General features: G+C 57.4%; 2 protein-coding genes across 5 annotated transcripts in view; one reads left to right on the forward strand and one right to left on the reverse strand.

The window, feature by feature from the left end:
• Positions 1-121: 121 nt before the first annotated feature.
• Positions 122-9,701, forward strand: LOC135324290 (uncharacterized). Of its 4 annotated transcripts, none has more exons than XM_064500239.1 (11): positions 122-325; positions 2,222-2,464; positions 4,000-4,290; positions 4,662-4,759; positions 6,103-6,295; positions 6,600-6,711; positions 6,851-7,097; positions 7,343-7,379; positions 7,984-8,086; positions 8,492-8,538; positions 9,167-9,701. In XM_064500239.1, exons 1-10 carry the CDS (start codon positions 214-216, stop codon positions 8,532-8,534), a joined length of 1,479 nt encoding a protein of 492 aa, XP_064356309.1. In that variant the 5' UTR covers positions 122-213; the 3' UTR covers positions 8,535-8,538; positions 9,167-9,701. The 4 variants fall into 4 exon arrangements, with proteins under 4 accessions (XP_064356309.1, XP_064356310.1, XP_064356311.1 ...); XM_064500240.1 differs by having other exon boundaries at positions 9,255-9,701; XM_064500241.1 differs by having other exon boundaries at positions 9,477-9,701.
• Positions 9,702-10,072: 371 nt separating this feature from the next.
• Positions 10,073-18,650, reverse strand: part of LOC112996592 (receptor-type tyrosine-protein phosphatase kappa-like) — a 29,544-nt gene continuing 20,966 nt past the window's right edge. The window contains exons 18-29 of the mRNA XM_064500137.1: positions 17,721-17,818; positions 17,102-17,218; positions 16,549-16,706; positions 16,336-16,471; positions 15,428-15,577; positions 14,911-15,010; positions 14,292-14,371; positions 13,249-13,383; positions 12,723-12,848; positions 11,961-12,118; positions 11,538-11,673; positions 10,073-10,960 (exon numbers count right to left, since the gene is read on the reverse strand). Of these exons, the coding sequence (XP_064356207.1) occupies positions 10,886-10,960; positions 11,538-11,673; positions 11,961-12,118; positions 12,723-12,848; positions 13,249-13,383; positions 14,292-14,371; positions 14,911-15,010; positions 15,428-15,577; positions 16,336-16,471; positions 16,549-16,706; positions 17,102-17,218; positions 17,721-17,818 (1,469 nt within the window). The 3' untranslated portion in view covers positions 10,073-10,885. The remainder of the gene's footprint in view (positions 10,961-11,537; positions 11,674-11,960; positions 12,119-12,722; positions 12,849-13,248; positions 13,384-14,291; positions 14,372-14,910; positions 15,011-15,427; positions 15,578-16,335; positions 16,472-16,548; positions 16,707-17,101; positions 17,219-17,720; positions 17,819-18,650) is intronic.

Here is an 18,650-nt window from a genome sequence, read left to right on the forward strand (position 1 = left end):
GCCCCATGGCACACGAACAACAAGAGACAGCAGCTCTGACACCAGTGGGAGGTTCCCTCTCCAAAGAGGAAGACTCTTGCAACACATGCGATTTCCCCGCATGGTTCCTTCCTTCCTGTGCTTGTACTCTCTTGCATTCAGTTACAGACGCATGAGCTGAAAGGCAGCGAGTGGTGCTGAGATTTCAGTCCTGCCCTGGGACTTTATGCTAACATGGTCTTGCGAGGGCTGGCTCTGGCCTTTCTTCTGGTCCTTGCACCTCTGAGGGCTGCACAGGGAGAGGAAGAGTCTAGTCCTAAAGCCGAAGGAGTACCCCAGGAAACAGGTAAGAGCTTCTCACTCTGCAGCAGGAGGTTTGGCTGCTCCCCTTCCTGTACGTTTGCTGTGCATCTTTACCAGGTTCAGCATGCAGTAGCTGTATCTGAGAGGACTAGAGCTGGTGTCCACACCAGGGCCCAAGACACCAACACCTCAGCCAGACTGTGGTGACATGAAGCTGCATTTGGGGATGGAGGGCCACAAGCCTTGGTGTGCTGGGAAAACCTCCAAGAGCACGGGGCTGCAGCATTCCTCTGGGAAGGGGCAGTGCCTCTGGGAGCAGGAGGTGTCAGGCTCTCTTTTCATAGTGGATAGGTGAAGCCTGAGTGTGGGGCCATCAGAGCAATGTCCCCATTACAGGACACCTGGTTGCTGGTGCTCAGCAAAGACCTTGAGACCTGTGAGATGGAGTCCAGTTGGATGCCTGAGCTCCTGTGTCATCTGGGATGCCTGCTCTTTCTGGAAGACCCATGGGGACAGGAGCTAGGGTGCCATGTGAATGTGTTGCAGGTAGTGTGAGAAAGATGGGATGAGGCTGGACAGTCAGGGACTAGTCACACCCTGTGCTGAAAATCCATCCCAGAGAAGGTAACAACTGTGCTCATTGCTATGCACAGACTAGAAGGATACTGGGACAGACCCAACCTTAAGCCTTGGCAGATGGCAGATATGCCCCCGGGACACTGTCCCTGCTGAGAGGAGAGCAAAAAGGAACCGCCTGTCACTTTGCTGAGCTAGATGTGCACGGGGTGGGACTGTGTGCCTCTAGACCAGAGGAAGTGCACAGGCAGTGACGTGTTGGTAGGGCATGTCTGCTATTTGCAGCACTCAGCTGGGCATCACTTGTCTTCTGTAACCAGGGTTGTTTGAAAGAAAAACCTTCTCTTAATCAGCTTTGGCTTCACAGCCAAGATTATACCTCTGTGGCTGTTCAGGAGATGAAATGAAACTTGTCAGATACATTCAATGTCCCATTAGGATAGGAAAATTCGTATTATAGGCACTCTAAGAACTTGCATAGACCCTTGTGGAGGCTGGCATGGGAAGTGCTCCCTTTGCAGGTTCGTACCTGTAAGGTACTGCCTGCAGGAATCCTTACGACAAAACCCGACCTTGCAGCACTCAGCACACTGCTGGGACAGGCTATGGGCCTGCTTTCTACCTGTGCCCTCCTCAGCCCACGAGGAAGGAGAGTGGAGCGAGGATGGATGGAGCCAGGAGGAGGACAGGGGACAAAGGGGGCAGGGCTTGTGGCAGGGGAAAGGGGCAGGGGCTGGGGCTGGGGTAAAGCAGAGGACCTGAACGGAGAAGGCCCCATGTCCCATGTGCATGGGGGCTTGGGCAGGAAGGGAGAAGCAGAGGGACAGAGTCAGCCAGCACAGGGACAGCAGAAGAGTTGTGTTACTGCTGTGGAAGCGAGTGACCAGGCATGGGGGTGGGGGGAGAGGGGGCATCTCCCACGCCTCTGGGAGGGAGGAAGAGCCACGGCTGGAGAGAGGTGCAGCCCAGCAGGAGTGCTGTGCACTGGGAGTGTGAGGGGCAGGCTGACCTGGGGGCTGGGGGACAGCAGCCTGCACTGTGTGGGTGGCAGGTCAAAATGAAGGGAAAGAGGGGGTCTGCTCTTGTAGGGGTGATTCTTTCAGGAATCTCTTTGCTGCGGGACATGGTGGAGGGCTAAGAGTGTCCATGGACACAAGGGCAGAGCAGAGAAGTCCATGGATGAGTGGTCAGTCCTGGGCTGGCTGAGGTGTCTTGTCCTGACCAAGGGGTGTGTCACCTTCCCCTCTCCCTTTTGGGGGCTGGACTCCATCACTGGTGACTCCTGACACCCCCGTCATCTCCCCTGCCCCACCTGGTCATCCTGCAACCCTGACTAACATGCACCCCCTTTTGCCTCTGCCAGAAATGTGCCAAAGGCCCCGGTGGGATCGAAGACTCCAGCTGGCACCAGACCACACAACCTACAAAAAGAATGAAGAAGTCATGCTGAGCTGCCCTGAGGGTCTCCATCCATCCTTCTCCCAAGTCAAATGTGCAAGTGAAGTCCAGTCTATCAGTCATGGGAAACCTGTATACAGAGAAGTTTGGATGGGGAGCAATGGCACAGGTGGCTGGATCCGCATTCGATCTAACGTGGAGTGCGTTGGTAAGGGAGGCTTCAGGAGCATTCCTGACTGCCCTGCTCTGCCCTCCCTGAACAGGAAAATGCAGGCTGTGTGTGCACACAAAATTTCAGGCTCTCTTCCAGGCCACGGTATCAGTAGGTGTTGCTGAAGGCAGTCCTGATGGAGCCCTTAAGCCTACCCTGTCCTCGTCCAGTGTTCCCAGGCACACCTCAGAGTGGAAAGTGGCAGGTGCCAGCATTTGTCCCTGAAGGTCCTGTCATGAAGGGGCTTATGCTGCCTGGCCCACAACAGGCCAGGGCAGGGTTCTGGGCATGCAGGACTCCAGCCTTCAGCTTTTGTGTGTGCAGGAGGCTTGTGGTGATGGTGTGTAGGTGACATGGGGCTCCTTGAGGGCTTTTGGCCCTGACAGCCCAAGAGTATTTGCTGGAGGGAGAGAGGATAAAGCATTGGGCATGGAACAAGTGTGTGTGGTGCAGGCTGTGGGCTGCACTGAATCACAACTGTGGTGGGCTCTGCTGCCTATGTCCCATGCAGTTGTGATAGTGCCGCAACCTGCCCCCCACTTACTGGTCGTGGGCCCTGCTCCATGCTGGGCTCAGGTTCAGTGCCATGTAGTCACAGCTTGGGGCACGGATATCCCTGCCAAGGGAGGGTAGGGTGAACTTGTGCTGTTTGAGAATCCCAGTTAGATGTCCCCAAAGTTTTGGTGACAATTAGTCCTCTGCTGCTGCCCAACTTGCTGAGTGCCCTCTGACTGGGCCAAAGCGAGAGGGCTCAGGGCCAGTTCCCTGCTAGCAGCTCTGAGCAAGGGGAGCGTGGGAATGTGGGCTGGAGAGGAAGGGGATGATGCTCCTCTGACAGTCTGTGATCCATGAGCAGGGGCCATGGGGTGAATCTCCATGCCTGGCCCAAGTTTTGAGGCTGTCCTGTCTTGTCCCTTTGACTCTGTCTTGGCCTGTCCTGTAGCACATGCCCAGACTAGGCAGTGAGAGCTTTGAGGCCCCTGAACCAAATGCCGGTTGGACAGTGCCCTCCCTGGTGCCCAGAGTCCCTGGAGCTCCCTACTCTTCCTGGCTTTTCCCAGGAGGCCTAGGGGAAGCAGTGTGGGGTCTTTCTTCCCCTCATCCCCTCCCTAGAAATGCTGTGGGGAGAGCTCCTCATACTGTGTCTTAGAGCTCCATCCCTCCTCATACTGTGCCAGGGCACAGGATACCCCCCTTCTCTTGGGTCTTGTTAACAGCATGGAAAGGCTAGTTCTCCAACAGCCAAATATGCTTGGCTGTGGAACTGCTTGGACCCACAAACACTGAGTAGGGACAGGTGCTTTCAGCAATGTGCACATGCCCGTTAAGCCATGCCTGGCTTCTTAGCATACCGTGATCCCAAACTGCTCCTGCTCCCCAACTCAGAGACATGAAGGGACTGCATGTCAGTCAGCCTCATGCTTCCTCTTCCTCCCTGCTGGGTGGGCAGCAGGGCTCTCTGACTGCAGCATCCTTGCAGAGGCAGGAGGGGAAGGGAAGGAAATGATGCGCTTGCAATGTTTCCTTCACAGAACTTCTCCAGGTTGTCCCTGGTACCTCGGAGGTTTCTGCCACCAGCATCAAACTGAACTGGACCTGCAGGTTCCCTGACGCCTGCCAGCACATGCGGGCCATGTGCCGTCTGGCTGGGCCTTCCTCCCCTCCCTGTGAGGCCAAGGAGGTCACGGGAGAGGAGATGCTACAGGGCCAGAAGGGAACATTCACCTGCCCCCCTCTGCAGCCCTTCACTGTCTACAGCGTCACCATCTCCTTGCCCCCCAGCACGGTCCTGTTCACGTGGCAATTCCAGACAGAGGAAACAGGTATGTGTCCATGGGCAAGTGCAGCAAGGCCAGGCCAGTCCTGGGCTGTGCCGCAGGTGGGGGAGGCTGGTAAATGCACCTTTCCCTCTGCAGCTCAACCCAGGCATCTACTCCCTGTGGTGATGGTCCTGAGATTGGGGCCTGCAGGGATTTGGGGCAGGGGCTGTGCAGGGCCCTAGAGCAGAGCACATGCCCTCCTCACCCTCCCCAATGCAACAGCTGCAGCAGTATGTCTGCCCTTTTGGGGTGCAAAGCCTGCTTGGGGGGTCAGGTGGCAGACCGTCTCCTGGGCCAGGAGCTGCCTGCACCCTGCTCTGGCCTCAGCCCCATTGCCCGGCCCAGTGCATGACTCTGTCCTCCTGTGCTTCTAGTGCCGGACAAACCAGAGAATCTGTCACTGGATCCCAGCACCGGGTTGCTCAGGTGGAAGGCGCTGCCCTCCTGCAAAGGGCAGATCCTTGGATACCAGGTACCAGAGTAGCCCGGATTCACAGGGCTACTCCCTCAGCTTGCCAGGGGCATCCCTGCTGGGGCTGCTCTGGGCATGCAGGCGGGGAGAGCAGGAAAGGTAAAGCTGTGACGAGCCACAGTTCCCCCACCTCCGGTCCTGTGGAGGTGAATTTCATGCTCTAACAAGTGTGAGCGTTTTCTGCTCACAGTCTGTGTTCCTCCTGCTCCGGTGCTGTCTGGAGAAGTGCTGAGTGCTCCCTGTCCCGTGGGCTTCCTCTCGGCTGTGCGGAGCCCGCTGTTTGGATGGCTTTGCACACCAGTGTGCAGTACTTCATGACACGTTCATTGGCTTACAGGAAGCCACAGGGGCAGCCAGCTCATAGCCACCTGGAGATAAGAGATGTTTCCTGCCTTACCGGCATTTCTTGGAAATCTTTGTCCCGTTCTGAGAGTAAAGGACTGCTCTGAGCGACTCCTCCTCCTCCTGGTTGCTGCTCTGCTGCTGTACCTCTGGTGCAGCAGATTCCTCTCAGCTGAGGAGTGCTCCTCTGAAATGCCCCGTTTCTCTGGGAGAGGTCCGTAGTTCCTTTGACTTGCCCTCCGTGTGTGGCAAGAAGTGCCTCGTCTTTGTGACAAGTCAGGGCTCTTGGCACAGTGTAGTCCTGCTTCCTAGTATTTGGTGCCTGAGACTCTTACCAGCATGCTGTATGGCCTCTCTGAGGACAGACCAGTCCGTAGGGTGAAAGGGGGCCTCAACATGCTGCTGCTTCTACTGCTGTGAGCTCTTTCCTGAAGGAGCCACGGGAGTGGGGCCATGGCTGCATTGCAAAGACCAGGCCACAGGAGCTTTGGGAGTCCGTGCCAGCTGGCTTTCTGCTCCCAGACACCGGGGCTTGTGACAAGAACCGTTTCTGTGGCTTTGAATCAACACTCTCTTGGGCAAAAAGAGGAAAGGAAAGGAAAGGAAAAAGAAAAGTAAATAGAAAGTCAGGGCTGAGCTTCTGGGGGGGAGTGTCACCACATTACCCATGGTGTTGCAGTTATGCACCAGCGACCTGGCCTGGGGCTCGTTAAATGCATATACATCTCTCTCAATGAACCACCTCCATGTTGCCATGCTCCCACAAGCCTGATGCTTCCAGCATGGGGCCCAGACAACCTATGGGGGGCCCAAACAACCCTACGTGGGGCCCTTCTCAGGGTCACTGCACCCCGCGAGCTTTCCCTGCCTATGCAGGGGATGCGGTGCCCTGGTGCGCCAGGGGCAGGGGCCCCACGAGCATGAGCATGTTGCTGCCGGGCTGCCTTGCCCCCAAGCAAGAGCTCAGCACTGCTCCCCTCCAGCTCTCTGTCCTCCTCCAGCTGAGCATCACGGCCAGGAGTGCGCACGAGGCCGGCTTCCTGGAGATTGAGCGGCTGAGGGTGAACAGCTCTGTCACCGAGTACACGCTGCCGGACCACCGACCCGGGCGCACGTACGTGGTGACGGTGCAGGGCCTCACGGCTGCCGGTGCCGGGGCTGTGTCACGCCAGGAATTTCTCAGCAGCGGCTTGGGTAAGGGGTCCACACGGGGTGCCTCTGTGGTGGCCGTGGAGCGTGGCAGGCTGCCATGCAGAGGGGCGGTGGGGCCTGCCTCTCCCTGCTGAGCCCCAGGCTGCACCAGCAGCTCTGCCAGGGCAGATGCAGGGGCAGTCAGGCCCCAGCGCCGCCCCCGTCCCGCAGAATGGCTGCGTGGCCTCAGCTGCACCAGCCGGGGCAGCTCTGCAGCCTGCGCTGCCCGTGGGCTGCTGCCTGCCCCGCGCAGGGCCCCTCTGTGCTCTGCTGCCTGCTGAGCCTTGGCCCTCCGGTTCCTCTTCAGAGACCTCCGCCCCTCTCAACGTCAGCTCCTGCGGCGCTCGTGACATCTCCCCATCCCAAGGGACGGTCGTGCTTCCCCTGCGCCCCATCACCCAGCCCCACGGGGCAGTGAGGTGAGTGCAGCCTCTGGGGAGCTCAGCTGCTCTCTGTCCCGGGGAGCCTTTGCCCAGGGGCAGCACTTCCCCGCAGCTCCCTCCACTCTGCTCTCCCGCTGCCTGTGTCCCCAGCCCCTCTGACAGCCCTGCCTTGCAGGGAGCACCAGCTCATTGTCGCTGTGACCCAGGACACCGCTACGGTGGCAGGCGTGTGCTCAGGGGAGCTGCAGCCCTTCGACGCCAGCCTGCAGCACCGTGCCTACGTGGCCGCGGTGCTCAACCTCACGGCCCCCACCGACTTTGTGCTGGGTGACGGGACTCGCCAGCACGGTTACTACAACGCTCCCCTCCAGCCGGACGGGAACTACACGGTCCTTCTCCGCCTCGTTCACCGCCAGCAGCAGGTAGCCTCTCGCAGGGTTCAGGGTAGGGCAGACCTTCTTCCTCCTCCCCATCCCCAGCAGAGCAGAGAGTGGGGGCTGCTCCTGCCCCATGCACTGAAAGCTGGGGCACCTTGGCAGCCTGGTCCTGCTTGGGAGCTTCATGCACAGCTGGGACGTTTTGTGGCCATGGGATGGAGGTCTTTGCTCCTGGGAGTGGGCAGCTGGGCAGCAGTGGCCTGAGCTCTCCCTCCTGTCTTCCCCAACAGGCAGAGAAGTTCACCTGTGTTTGCTACAGCTTCTCTGGTAAGTGGGCTCCTCTCCTCCAGGCCAGGCTCAGCCCTACACCCTGTGCCCAAGGCACCCTCCCGCATCCTGCCTTTTCCCAGGCTGGCCACTTCCCTTGGAGAAGGTTTGGCCTAGCCCAAGGGCAGTGGGGTCTTGGTGTGGAGGGCAGAGGAAACCTTTTATTTCTCTTACATGTGGGTATTCCTCCATCTCAGAAAATTCCTGGTCCACAGAGTTGTGTGTGGGGAAGGGTCCTAGGAAAGTGCCCAGCTGAGGGTCTTCATGGCAAGATCATAGTCCCTTCATGGGGTAAGCCCCTTGGATCCGGTGGCCTTGTTGACTGGGGGTTGTGCCTTCCTGCCCTTTCAAAGACCTGGAGCAAAGAGCCGGAGATGGGGCAGTGCCAGCAGAAAAGGTGGAAAGAGATGCAGAGCTGAATTGTTTGCTAGCTCTCTGCAAGGCAGGGCATGACTGGGCCTTGCTGCCTATCCCTTGCAGCAGCCAGGGTGGCAGAGCCCAGACACGTGTGCACACACGTGCTCACACCCAGTGCCAAGGGTGGGGGCCCTCAGGGACCCATGCCCCAGGCTGTGACACCCACTCCCGGCTCTGTTATTTGCAGGGCAAGCCCCGGCCCCATGGCCCTGGACTGCGGTCACAGTGGTTCTTGTGCTCTTGGTGTTGGCCTTCCTGTTTGCAGGGATCCTGTGGTTTGTGCTGTCCAGGTGAGTGGCTGGGGGCCTGGATCACTGCTCTGCTGCAGGCCTTTGTGTGCTGGGGGGCAGCTGGGGCTGGAGAGGGTCCTCTCCTCTGCTGCTTCCACCCTCTGGGTGGCATGGATGCAACCAGCTAGTCCTACCCTGGCTTGTCTGTAGGGCTGCTGCCTGGGGCTCATGAGTGTCTTCCTTGGGGCTGGGGCAGGGGCCAGAGGCACTGAGAGACCCCGTTCCCTGTGGCTCTTCCTGCCACTGCTGCCATCCCTCGAGGTGCTGGTGAGCGACTCTTCTGCCAGCTCGTGGGAGGCCAAGAGCAGAGGGGTGCGAAGCCCTCCATCCCTCTGCTGCTGGAGTTGGCAGGGCCCTGGGCCATGTCAGCCTTGCCCCTCTCAGAATTGCCCTTTGTCTTCCCAGGAAAAAGAAGGCCTTGATCAGCCAACGCAAGGAGAACAATTAAAAAGGTAGGAAAAATGCATCTTCCTGGGGCCACCATCACAGAGATGTCTGCAGGGCTGAGGTGGGCAGCAGGTCTCCTCCAGGAGGGCCTGACCCTTGGCAGAAACATCTGCTCATCCTCTCCCATCCTGGGATGACATGCCCCACATTTGCTCCAGCAAACTGGTCCCCTGGACAGTCAAGATGACTCTCTGCGCTGGGCCCTAGGCTGCAGCCAAGCGAGGCTCCAAGCATGTCTCCCCAGCCTGGCACAGCAGCAGGGACAAGCAAAGAGAAGCACCCAAAGCGGAGACTTGTCTCTTGCTCTTTGGAGGGACCTAGGGCTGTTGGCAGGGCCCGAAGAGGGCTTACCCTCCCCTGTTATGGGAAAAGCTTTGATGGGAGGGATTGCAGGAGGGACAGGCCCCAGGGACTGGCTGCTCTTACATGTGCATGTCTGGGACACTGTGGATACCCCTAGGGACCTGTGGGTGGGCACAGCTGGGTGAAAGGATTGGGACCATGCACTGCCCAGCACTCCAGCTTGTCTCAGACACTCACCTGTGCAGGCAGCTGTGCTGGCAGGACTTCCCTGCGCTGCCAAGAGCCCCCGGCAGCCTCTGCCCTGGGAGCCAACACCCCATCTCTGCCCAGGATGGCAGGAGACAGGCAGAGCAGTGAGGGAGTGGAGAAGAAGAGCAGGACATCTCTGGCTTGATGCTGATGGCAGCCGGCTCCCCAGGCGCTCCTATGACTGTGATCAGCCTGGGAGCCTTCATCTGGTTCAGCAGAGCAAGAGGAAAACAGGAGGCCAAGGAAAGGCTGTGAGCTTTCTGTTCCCTGAACCCTCTACCTTGCCCCGTCCTTCACTTACTGATGTTGTGATGCCTGGCGTACTTTGATGAGACTTCTTATAGTTCCTTTTTTTGAGACTTTGCTTTCTTTTTTGCTTTCCTGGAAGCAGGAACTGGAAACAAGGCTTCCTAGCCATTGAATTGTATGGGCTCAGGCTGAAGTTTGGCTTGTGCTGCTGCCTCCAGCTGGGCTCCCAACCCCTCTCCCTGCTCCATATGCTGATATCCAGCCACACCCCTGGCTCTGCTCAAATTTGGCCCTCATCATTCTGCCTGCTGTGTCCAGAAAACCAATAAAGGCTTGTGGTTTGGAGGGGGCTGCCCTCTTGCCCTGCTACAGCTCCTGTCTGGTCCTTTCATTGCCCTTATGGGGGTAACATCTTCCGTGGGAAGCTGAGCTAACTGCATCTTGGGGAAGGGAGGCCAGGAGCCAGGTCCTGGCCTGGACCTGAGTCTGGCAGCATGCCTGATCCCCCACAGCTGTGCTAAGTAGCTCTCGCATGTGTTTGTATGGGGTACATGATAGGAATCAGGAAAGGCGGTGCTCTCCTGTGCACACCCTGGGCAAGACTGTGGCCCATGCCTGTGCTGTGAGCAGAGTTGGGGGACCTGCATGCTCTTTGCTCCTCTGCTGTTCCCCCCCCCCACCACCACCACCTGATCATCTCTGGAAGAACAGCGAAAGTCAGAGCTTGACACCACCATGGCCAGCACAGAGCCTTTACTGGTAAGACACAGAATAGAGTCGGGGTTCAGCTCTGGCTCTGAGGCCCCTTCCCCTTTGAGCAGTTCTGGCCGAGCCAGTCTCCAAGGTGCAGCAGCCCCTCCTGGGAGGTAAACTGCACATATAGCATCAAGGGTACTCAAGTTTAGATGCTGCAACCTCGGACTGCTGCGGTGGAGACAGATAGGCTGTTGAGGGAGCCTCCCCAGAGATGACAAAGCTATAGCACCTAGGACAATCAATGTCAACAAGACAGCTCTTGAGGAAGAGGTTTTGGACCAGGATAGTCCTACAGCACTGTGGCTTTTCCTAGCTCATCTCGACCTTGGGCTTTGTGCTTCTCCCAGGGCAGGACAGTGAGACTAGGCTCCTGAGCCTTGTGGATCTGATAGAAGTTTGATGATCCCCTGGTGAAACAGTCCTGTGTTGATGGAGCTACCTCTTTTCCTACGCAGCTGCCTGAGGGGACATGGGAGCCCAGAGAAGGCAGCTTGTTCTCTCCATCCTGGGCATGAACAGGTTAAGTCTTGATACCTCCTCTGTGGCCTGCACACTCAGGCTGAGATGCCAGGTAAGTTCCTGCCCAACTCTGGGCAAAGGGCAGGGTTCCTGCTTCAAAGTCTTGTCAGTGACAACACAATTTGGAGACAGTCCAGAGTGTCCTGTCCAGCTGCAGAGGATACAGCAGTAAAGCATCTTGAGGCTGTGTACACACATCTCATCTCCTCTGGTTTCCAAGGTCACTGGCAGAGATCTGTCAAGAGAGCTGGAAGTCCTGGCCAGAGGTGCTGGCTTCTACTTGAAGTTTCCATAGGTTTCAAATGAATTCAAGTAAATGAGGGCTAGTTCATAGCAGAGCTGATATTGCTCCTGTGGACAGGACACACATGAGTACACGGTGCAAGAACCTTTGTCATGGAAGGCAAGCCTGGCTGCTGACAGCTTTCTGAGCGAGTCTCGCACAGGTACAGCTTACTCACCTCCCATTTGCAGCCCCCCCCCCCCTTCCCCCACTGAGAAATCACCGGTGTATGCTCCAGTGAGTTCAGGGGCTGCAGCTCGCTGGTCTCAGGAGGAAAACCAGCATACACAGCACAAAGTGTCTGCTGCTCACACCCATGCAGCATGACTTCTAGCACCTAGCTGGGAGGTAGGTGCTGTGCAGGCACGTAAGCACCAACCGGTTCAGCCCTCAGCTGAACAGGGCCTATAGACCAGCAAGGGGCAGCTCAGCCTGTGGGATGCTCCAGCATCCACCTGGTCCTGCAGAGCCTGCCGCTGAGGGGGCTGGGTATGTTCCAGCAAGGAAAAAGTAAGGTTTCCAGAGGTCTCATCTTCCCCAGAAGGATCTGAACACACAGCCTGAACAGTCCTGGCAGCTACCCCAGAACCTATGGCCCCTGCTCTGGTGTTGCCATCCCCAGCTGGGTTTAGAGTCAGTACCTACCACATCCTTAACCAGCTGTCTCCGCCGTCTCTTCAACATCCTCACAGCCTGGGACACATCCACCAGCCCCTCACTTTGGATCTGCTCACAGAGGAAACCGGCAGCACAGAAGATCCCACTCCGACTGGCACCGTCCCTGCAGAGAAATGCCACTGGAGAATCACTTGGCCTGGGATCACCTGGTAGTACTGAGCCTTGGAGGGGGGTGTCCTGCTAGCCACACAGGCCTGGGGCTCTCAGCATGGTTTCATATACAGATCCTGCATGAAGCCAGCCTCCAAGGGGAAGCCTTCCTCCCATGAACACAGCTGAACCTATGTCCACAAGTCCACTTTTCCCCTGGACTGAGACTGGAACTGTGATCCAAATTTGATGATGCAGCCTGGACTGTGCCTAACTGCCCCTGCTAGAGACCTCACTCACCAGCAAGTGACGAGTATGTGTGCATCTTGGCTCTGTCGCTGGTGTGTCTCCACCTTCCCCAGCAGGCTGATGATGGTGGCAGGGCACGAGGGAAGGCGCTGCTGCATGGGCCAGTCCTCCAGCTGACAGAACTGGACTTTCAGTGCAGATTTCTTTGGCTAGCAGGGAAGGAAGACAGTGAGCTGAGCCTAGAAGAAATCCACCGACTTCATGGAGGGAAGGGAGGGACAGTGTGTGCTGGTCTTGGCTCCGCTGTGCACACTAGGACAAGGGAGCAGCTCCACAATGGGATGGCCCAGTCCCAAAGAGTGACTTTGTCCGTCTCCATTCAGTGCTCTGAGATCCACAGATGGGCAGAGCCTGAGATAAGAGCTATCAGGTGCAGCTCAGATTGATGTCAGTTCAGGGCCCAACTACCTGTAATAACTCTTCCCATCCAAGAGCCACCACCAAGATGCACAGACTTTCTCCATGGCCACTGTCAGAGTTAGAAAGGGCAACACAAACATACCAGTGGTCTGCCTTGTATCTCCACCTGCAGCAGGAGTCTCTCTGGACTAATCTCTCCCCCAGGGTGAAAGGCCCTACACCATTCAGTGTCCTCCAAGGACCTCCTCAGGTCTCCCTGACCCTTGTCACCTCTGCCTTTGAGAGTTGTGACCTCAATCCCAGAGCAAAACCTGCTGATGCTGGAGCCCTGCCAGTACTCCCAGCTCTTGCAAAAGCTGGTCTCACTTCACCATCCCTGTACAAAGAGCCCACCTGCTGCTTGTTGGTCAGAGCGAGTGTCCAGACTGTGAAGCCAGCTCCGGGCTCCTCTGAGATCAGCTGGACATGGAAACAGCCATAAATAGCTTCCCCCTGGGTGGGCCAGAACTCCACGTATGTCTGAGGGGGGTGACACACACGTTACCACACAGTGCCCCAACCTGCATGCATAGCAAAGCTCAGCAGTGCTCTCATGAGTACACTCAGCCCAGCCCTTCACCCACAAATCATGGGGAGCACAAGGCTGTTCTGCTGGCCGTGCACTTGGGACAAACCAAGCCACAGTGCAGCAGTCAGAAAAAAAATAACACCCCCCCCCACAGACAGGACACCTGGGCAGGCGTAAGCAAAACCTGAGGGATGCCCCTTCTTCCCTTGCTATAGCCCACGTCATGACAGTGGGGAGACCCCATCACTGTAGTGCCTCATGAGAAGAGCTGCAGTGGGCTCAGGGCAGAAAGCACACTGCCTGGTCCCATGGTGAGCCTGGGGAGGGAAGGGAGGCTTGTGGGCTGCTGACCTGGTCCAGCTCCTGGAGTTGGTTTAGCACAACCACCGATGTGCAGGTGTAATCCCAGATCAGAGCCCAGAAATCCACCAGCGTGGCCAGAAATGGCAGCTGGGTGATGATGAGTCTGTCTTCCTCAGTGTATGTCTGCAAAACACACCGGGGAGGGAGGTCACATAATCCATCCCCTTAGAGCCCCTCTAATCACAGGAAAAGGTCCCTGCCTCCTCCCAGCTGGGCTGCTGTTTCCAGCCCTGCATAAGGACAGCTTTACTGCAGGGGTGGATACCTGTAGCAGTGGTTCCTAGCCGCTGTGCATGTGGGCAGGGGTAACACTGGCCCTCCCCAGGAGTGCAAGGGACAGGGATTTCCTGCTGGGAAATTTCCACATATACTCCCCTCCCCCAGTTGATGCTGAGCACTGGGAATGGCAGATGCTGGGTCCCTGAGGGGCAAGTCTGCAGGTGCGTGGCATGACGCTAGGAGATGGGGAGGGCAGCAGCCTGCTTCCTCCTGTGGGTCCTCATGGAGCTGAGGGAAACAGTCAGTCCCCATGGATCCATCCCACCGGGACCTGGGGTTATTACCAGTATCCCCAGTCCTTGTAGTAACCACATTAGCCAGGTACCTGAGCAATAGGTACCTGTGAATGCCAAACTAGGCAGCTCTGCAGTCCCAGGAACAGAGCCCAGGGACATGCAGGCCAGCGCAGCCCTGCTCAGAGCAGGTTTGCATTGCTCTGGCCTCTCAGCTCATCACACCTGGGCCCTTTTCACAGCAGGCAAAGGCCGGAGGCTGTACAGCAGCCTGCTGAAGTGTGTGCCAGGAGGGAGCCAGCACAGGCAGGGTTTAGGCTGATCACTGAGGCCATCTCCTGGCAGCAGGGCCCAGGCACTGGGAAACAGTCACTGAGAGGAAGCCCCAGTGCTGGGACACTTCAGACCAGGGAGCTGGAGCCACAGCCTAGCCCTGCCTCAAAGGGTGGTGCCTGTGGGGCCCTGCAAACCTTTGCTGCTCCCAGCAGCGCCAAACCCCTGCTGAGGCTGGAGCCTTACATCAGCAAACACTGCATTGATATAACCTGGTGAGCCATCTGTGTTCAGTGAGGACATGAGGATGGGCCGGCAGGAATCCGCTGTGGAGGCAAGGGACAGAGAGAGAAAGGGTAAGCAGGTAAGCCATCCTCTCCCTGCACTGAGACCCTGGGGCTTTCCTTGCAAGTGGTAGTGGTGGTGGGGGGGGGCAGCATGACTCCCTGCAGCATGGGCTGGGTGAGCAGGCATGAGCCAGGAGCGCTCAGGGTGCCTGCATGGGATGTCCTGAGCCCACATGGATGGAGGCACTAAGAAACAGCAGCATTGCTCTTTTGAGCAGAATTGACCCAGGGATGTGTTTATCCCAGGGGCAGCCCGTGAACCCACCAGTCCGGCAGGCACAGAAGAAAGCAGGGAGGCCTGGATGGAGCCTTGCTCATACGGACAGACTGGTCTAGTCTAATGCTGAGTGTTGTCAACCAGAAAGTGGCACTTGGCCCCCTGGGCAGAGCCTGGTAGCAGTGTGGTGCTGGGGAGGCAAGCAGCAGGGCTGAGGGCAGCATCACCCCCTCTCCCTCCCCCATATTGCTCTCAGTTGCTGGATCATGGGGCAAGGACAGCCCAGCCATGCCAGCAATACCTGGCAGGATCCCTGGCTTGCGGTTCTTGGGCTGGTTGCTGGGTTTCTCCGCTTCTCTGCATGGCAGAAGCTGGAACAACTCAGAAAACTTCTGCAGGGCCTGAAGGGATGATTCAGCTGAGCCATTCAGCAGTCCCCCCTCGCCCCTTCTGTGTCCCCAAAGAAACACTCCCCCCATCTCCCTCCCACTGCTAAGGGGAGCAGCAAGGTGTGTGGAGATACCAGAGACCAGCCATGTCAGCACCAGACCCTTTGCAATAAAGGAAGCAAGAACATAGGGAGCTGCATATGCAGACACCCGTGGCACAGCCTCAAAGACATGAGCCTGGCAGCTCACTGACCCCACCTCCGGGCACCAAGACACACAGAGGGAGAGGCTCTGCCCAGCAGTCAGCAAGCTGTGGCAGGAGAGCCCAATGGTGTGATCCCCCCTAATGAAGCTCAGACTTGCCTTACAGCCAGCCAAAATAACATCTGTGATCCCTACAGCTTGCCCCAGAATGAGATCCTGTGGTACCTTGAACTCCTTCTCAAGGACGTTGTTCTGCCTCTGGGTCTCAGCTTCTCGTAGGGAGCTGACATGGCTGACGACGCTCTCCAGTGGGACCCCAGTACTGCCGCAGAGCAGGCCTTCGAGCAACACCTCGTACAAGAAGACGTACTGCTCCTGCATGGGGACATGGGTCAGCTGCACAGCCCAGCCCAGCTCCACCTGTTTGTACCCAGGGTCACAACAGAGGATGCTCTGGGAATCTGGGCCACCAGCCATCTGACTGGAGAGAACTCCATGTACATGGCCTTTCACCCCCCCTTGCTGTGGGTCCCTGAGGCCAAAAGCCTCTCAGGTGTTGCTGAGGGCCAGCCAGCAAATAAAATGACCCAGACAAGGCCATCTTCCTGTGGTTCAATGTTCTCTCTCAGTCCAGACCCCTGCTCTGAGGAAGGAAACTCAGAAAAACAGTGAACAGCTCCTCCTCTTCAAGGGGCCGAGAAACTCTGCGCACTCTATAGATGCCCTTCATGGGGTCCTAGCACTGAGCAGGCCATGGGAAGAAAGTCCCTCAGCCAGGACACTGCTGCCCAGAGGATGCCACGAGGGCAGATTTCCTGCAAGCCTGAAGGACATGTGGACTCTCACACACCCGCCTTGCCTTCAACACAGCCCTTCCATATCAGGATGACTGGCGCATACAAAGGCTGCTGCCACTTCAGAGCGTCTTAAGAGAGCATGGATGCTGCCTAGATTTGGACACCACTTTGAAAATAAGAGCCTGCAGCTTCAGCCATCTGACAGCCCCAGTCTCTGTGGCCAGACCATGTACCACAAAGCCTGTGAGTCTTTGCGTGGCCACATCCCCGGAAAGGGTGGGAACTAGAAGCTGCCATCCGCAGCCTGCAGCATGCAGGGAGCAAGTAACTCCGCACCTTGGTCTGCACCATGCTGACTCGCTGCTCCCGCAGCCTCTGCACACACTGGAACACATCCACCTTGCCCTCGGCCTTTGCCATCTTCAGGAGGAAGTCCAGGGCGATGAAAGTACCCGTCCGCCCAACCCCCGCACTGAGAACACAGAAAAGGGGAATCAGCACTGCCCTGGCCACTCTTGTCCCAGCACCCGAGTGCTCCCGGCCTAGTACCTGCAGTGCACCAGCACGGGGCCGGTAGGGTCTTCTGACACCCTCTTGTTCACCTTCTCCACTAAGCACAGGAGCTGGGTAGGGTTTCTGGGGACCCCATGGTCTGGCCACAGCAGGTAGTGAAACTGCTCCACCAGTCTTGGGAGAGCACAGCCTGTCTGCAAAGAGGGAGAAGGGGGGGACATGGCTGAGAGCAGGAACCATCCCAGAAAGCTGTGCAAATAATTGCAGGCCAATATGTAAGGAGCAGTGGAGAAAGCCATGGCAGGGATGCACCAGCACCCCCAGCACACTGACTGATCCACCATAGCTCAGACAGCAGTGGGCACAACAAAGATGAGGACTCTGAGCAAATTCACCAAGCACACAGCCACAGAATTCACTTTATTCTCTGCTTCCCCACACTGAGAACAGTTAACTTGGAGCAGTTGCTGACCTGTCTGTGCTGGAGACCTGGCAAGGCTGATTACAGGGTCTCCCAGCCAACAGCTCCTACCAGCTGCTGAACCCCCAGAAACACACTGCATCCCCAATAGCTATATGCCAGTCTTACCTTCTGCAGGCGGAATATGCGTGTCACAAGGCCTGTGGTGGTCCTTGTGTTGTTGACAGTAACTGTGAAGTCCCCATAGACCTGCTCCTGTTCTGGCCAGTACTGCTCACACTTGGTCTGTCAAGAGAATTAAGACCCCTAAGCACTAGCAAACTCATTAGGGGAGTGCTGCAAGCCAGCAGCTGTACACTGCATCCTCTGTACCACTGCTCTGCTTGTGCAGGCAACAGATAGTGCACTAACTGATCCATAGCTAAGGTACAACCTCAGGTCTTGACCAGGGCTGACATGTTCCCCCAGCATTGGAGACTTTTCTGATGCTGCACACATCCAGGGTGCTGCTACGTGCTTCCTGGGGCAGCAGCCTGCTCCCTGGGCACATGTGCTTTGATGGCAGGCCCTTTCCCTCTCTCATGCTCTCAAGGGTCCATCCCCTATACCAGGCCAAGGGTGGTGAGCTCCCACGGGGAACAGGCGGCTCTGGAGCAGGGAAGGGGTCTGGTGTGGAGCTGCTCTCTCTGCTCTTATTGATGCCTGCATCAAAGCAAAGCAAAGCAGGCAAGAAAGCCTGGACCCTGGCAAGTCCCAGGGTGAGAGGAGACTGAAATGGTTTCTCTACCTTGTTCTGCTCCACTAAGCCTGTCAGCATCACAATGACTGAAGTCTTCTCCTGCCAGATCATCTGCCAGAAATCCACCACCGTTCCAGGCAAGGGGCCTTGGGGAGGAAGAGGAGAGCACCGTGTCCCTGTCCGGGCCGTGGAAGTGTAGCTGCTCCCAGCCACTAGCACAGACTTTGGGTGCAAATGCCCAGGGTAGGGCAGATGTTCCCAGGCTACAGAGCAGTCCTGGCTTTTCCTCTGCCCAGGCAGAAACACTGCACAGCCTGGGGACAGCAGCACCTAGCAGGGATTGCTGGGTACCTTGGCTCCAGCACCCGTATTAGAGAGGGGGACAGGGAAGAGAGAGGGCAGGTGAGCCCAGGGTATGCTGGGGACTGACTGCTGCTGCAGGGGCTTCCTGGTGGCCTATTGGGGTCCAGCGGCCAGAGGGCTGGGCAGAGTATTGCAGCAGTGCAACATGCAGCCTTTCTCAGCCAGACCCCTAAGGTGACCATGAGCTGCTCCCACATTTAGGGTCTTATTTCCTGAGGAACATCTCAGCAGCTTGCATGGAGCCTTTGAGACACCTCACTGCATGCTGCCCAGAGCAGACTAATCCATCCTGGTTCTGTGCCGTCAGAGGCACCAGGTCTCCAGGTGCACTGACAGTGCAGGAGTGTCAGGCATTTGCAGGTTGCCCCATACGAAGGCCAGAGCTGTCACACCAGTCTCCAGAGGAGACAGGGCAGCTTCACAGGTGGGAGGAGCTGCGACATGCTCCAACCAGGTCCTTAGCTTGGGCAGTCCAGAGACCAGATCACAGCCTTCTTCTGTAGTCCGGCCACTGCTGAAGTGCCACTGAGTCCTTCCATGCTCAGCAGCAGTGGCCACGAGCTGAGACAGAGACCCGGGAGATACAGGTCCCCAAACTGAGCTATTAACAGTTCC

This window comes from Dromaius novaehollandiae, chromosome W (assembly GCF_036370855.1).
Source record: "Dromaius novaehollandiae isolate bDroNov1 chromosome W, bDroNov1.hap1, whole genome shotgun sequence".
Taxonomy (NCBI): Eukaryota; Metazoa; Chordata; class Aves; order Casuariiformes; family Dromaiidae; genus Dromaius; species Dromaius novaehollandiae.

Excerpts from the sequence above, each read along its gene's own strand:
- LOC135324290 (XM_064500239.1), top strand. The coding sequence starts at position 214 with ATGGTCTTGCGAGGGCTGGCTCTGGCCTTTCTTCTGGTCCTTGCACCT. Across the intron at positions 2,465-3,999 it reads ATCTAACGTGGAGTGCGTTG|AACTTCTCCAGGTTGTCCCT; the intron begins GTAAGGGAGGCT and ends TTTCCTTCACAG. Across the intron at positions 8,087-8,491 it reads CTGTGGTTTGTGCTGTCCAG|GAAAAAGAAGGCCTTGATCA; the intron begins GTGAGTGGCTGG and ends TTGTCTTCCCAG.